Here is a 3,428-nt window from a genome sequence, read left to right as displayed (position 1 = left end):
ATTTATTTAATTTTTAGATTTTTAAAAGAGAAAAAAATTGATTTGGAAAAGGAAGAAGAAGAAGAAGAAGAAGAAAATGAAAGAAAAAAAAAAAAAAAGAAAATAATTTTTTTCCCCCATGGAATCCCATTGAATGATTTAAACGTGAATGAAAATATGGAGAAAAATAAAAAAAAATTTAAAAATTTAATGAGTAAATTATTAATAATTAATAACTCGAATGATAATTTTATTGATGATGATGATGATGATGATGATGATTATAATGATGATAAAGTTGACGTTGGAATGAAATATGAATCCAAAAGAAAAATAATTTTTTCTTATAATAATTTAAGGTAAAAATTTTTTTTTTTTTTATTCATTTGAACTATTAATTATTATTATTATTATTATTATTATTATTATAAATTAGTTAAATCGATTTGTAATTTTTTTAGGAAATTATTTATGACATCGAATTTAACTTGTGAAAAATTTCAAAGTTTAAAATTTCTTATTAAATTTTATCGTTTGTTAATATGGATATTTTTTTGCTTCTCTGGATTATTAATAACCGGAATCATTTCCTACGAGTAAGTTATAAATCACAAATAATAATAATAATAATAATAATTTTTTTTTAAGCATTATGAACTAAATAAGAGACATTTACTTTCATTTTAGAAATATTCCGATTGCTTGTGCCTTATTATTTTCCATCACACTGCTTATAAGTTTAACGAAAAGAAAATATTATAGATTTTTAATTATTTTTACCGTTGTACTTGGAGTACTGTCAATATTATTTTTTTGTTTGGTCAAATTTATTTTTAGAAATTTAACAGAAAATGAAATAAATAATTTATTCAATTCAATCGGTTTGGTATTAGAAATTCGGTATCTTCACGGACCTCCACCTGTTTGATAATGAAAATTTTTTTTTTCATTCCGTTCATATGTTTATTTCAATGTGAATTATTGACAAAACACTCGCTTTGATGATTGTAAGAGTGTAAATTTTTTTTTAATTTTTTTTTTTTCCTCTTTCAAAACTGTATGTATAAAACAAATGTGAGACTGTAACAAATTAACATTTTATGTATAATATTTATTTAATTTATGTAAGAGAAGATTATTTTTCTTTTTTTTAATTTTTACGTTAAAGTTTAATTTTAGTGTCATTTACTTTAAAAAAAAAAAAAAGAATACTTATTTATTAATTTATTTATTAGAAAGACATATTTATTTATTTAATTATTGTTATTTCATGTATTTATATATAAAAAAAAAAAAAATTAAATTTATTTTCAATTGTTTATTATTTAAAAAAAAAAAAAAACTGAAAACTGAAACTTGTAATAGGTTTACTAGAAATCTCAACTTTAATAAAATTTATTGTAAATAAATAATAAAGATTATGTTATCATGAAAAATAAATTATTTTTTTTCCGTTAAAATTATGATTATTATTATTTTAAAATTAAAATTATTAAATATTTTACTTTCATCAAATGAAATTTGTGGGTTAATAAATCACAATTTTAATTTTTTTTTTTAAAGAAAAAATAATCATTTTTTCATTTTACCTGTCCGTTTCCTAATTGAAAATTTAATTTGAATCTTTCAAATGTATCTAAATTTAATTTTAATTTAATAAAAATAACTAAATTACCAAATAAATTTAATTTTATTTAAAAAGAAATGAAAATAGATATCACGGACTTTAAGAGAAAAAAAAAAAAAATTGTAAATAATGTTTAAGTTGGTAACACTGCGCGCTTTACATTCACTTTTGATTTTAATCATTTAAAATGAGCGATTCTTCAGAAGGTTCGAATGAAAAAGATAAAGATTATTTTAGAAAATATGGATTTGATATGTACCCGAGTAGACGATCTAAAGAAACAAATAGTTTTTGGTACAAATTATCATTTGACAACCGGTATAAATCTCATTGTAGCAAAGTGTGTGAAAAAAATGTTTTAAGCGCTATTAATGATAGTGAGTGATTTTTTTTTTCATTTTTAATATGCCGGCATTCTAATTGATAATAATAAGTTCTTTAATAAAAAAAAAAAAACCTTAACTAAATATTTTATAAAATAATGATGAATCGATTTTACACTTTTTTATTTTAATGTTACCAATATCTTATTTCACAGATCCTTTAATAAAATTATTAATGGGAGCATTAAAAAAAGCTGGATGTCCTGTAAATTTAAGGAGGCATATAGTATGCGAAGAATGTAGTACTTTAGTAACGGGGGGTTACGATCAAGAATTTAATCAAATAGTACTTTGTCAAAATACAATGAAAGGAAGACGTATGCCTGAAGTAACTTTAGTTCACGAACTAATTCACATGTACGATCATTGTACAAAAGAAATGGACCTAAAAAATTTGGAACATTTAGCATGTACTGAAATTAGAGCTGCCAATATTGCACATTGTAGTTTTTTGAGTAGTTTTTTCCTAGGAGGATCATCACTATTTTCTATAAAAGATACACATCAGGTTAGTTAAAACAAAATAAATCCCCTTTTCTGTGTGAATTCCAAATTTATAATTACACGACAAAAGGTTAAAAAATGTAATTGGTTTCAGTATTGTGTTAAAAAGAAAGCAGCTCAATCTCTAATGTTATCTAGAAACCTTGATTTTGATGTTGCTCTAATGATTGTATTAAGAGTTTTCGATAAATGTTACAATGATTTAGAGCCAGTAGGTAGAAGAATTAGAAGGAATTCAATGGATCCCGAAATGGCATATAATGAAGCTATTAGTTTGGGTTTTTGTGATAAGTAATCGTTAACATATACTCATTAAATGTTGAATCATTTAAAAAATCTATAGTAAATTTTTTATATAAATAATAAAAATTATATGAAAAATATAAATTTGTTTTTTTCAATATCATTTTGTTTTTTTGTTAATTATTTTTAATAACAACTACAGAAAATAATAATCGAAACTTTTTTTTTTTTTTTCGTTTTTACTCAAGACGAATAAATTAAAAATTTGTTTTCTATTTTAATAATTAAAGGTTGTCTAAATTAAATTTTTTTAATAGATTTTTTTAAATATTAATATATTAATTTTTTTAATTTTAAATTGATTATTAATAATAATAATATTTCAAACATATATTATATTTTTATTGGAATTTGAGAAACTTTAGAAATATTTATATATATAATTAAATAGAAAATATTGTTGAAAAATAGGAAGACTCCATATTATTATTAACACAATTAAAATTTATATTTAAATTATCCTCATTCATTTTTTTTTGTATCCAATTAAAATTTTTATAAAAAAAAAAAAAAAGTGAAATGTTTGGATTAAATTTATTATAAATAAATTTTTTTAATAAAAAAAAAAAAAAACAAAAAACTTGACATCAAATTTGTACCAAACTCTTGTAATAAAAAGACAAAAAAAAATT

General features: G+C 20.2%; 1 protein-coding gene across 1 annotated transcript; it reads left to right on the top strand.

Annotated features, from left to right (window-relative positions):
* Nucleotides 1-1,793: 1,793 nt before the first annotated feature.
* Nucleotides 1,794-2,788, top strand: Phum_PHUM354870 (uncharacterized protein; the record flags this gene model as incomplete). Its single annotated transcript, XM_002427899.1, has 3 exons — nt 1,794-1,983; nt 2,145-2,497; nt 2,588-2,788. 3 exons carry the CDS (start codon nt 1,794-1,796, stop codon nt 2,786-2,788), a joined length of 744 nt encoding a protein of 247 aa, XP_002427944.1.
* Nucleotides 2,789-3,428: the final 640 nt, after the last annotated feature.

The sequence above is a fragment of the Pediculus humanus genome, genomic scaffold (genome assembly GCF_000006295.1).
Source record: "Pediculus humanus corporis 1103172107768 genomic scaffold, whole genome shotgun sequence".
Classification (NCBI taxonomy): domain Eukaryota; kingdom Metazoa; phylum Arthropoda; class Insecta; order Psocodea; family Pediculidae; genus Pediculus; species Pediculus humanus.
Note: the sequence above shows the minus strand (reverse complement) of the source record. Positions and strands in the feature narration are given on the sequence as shown.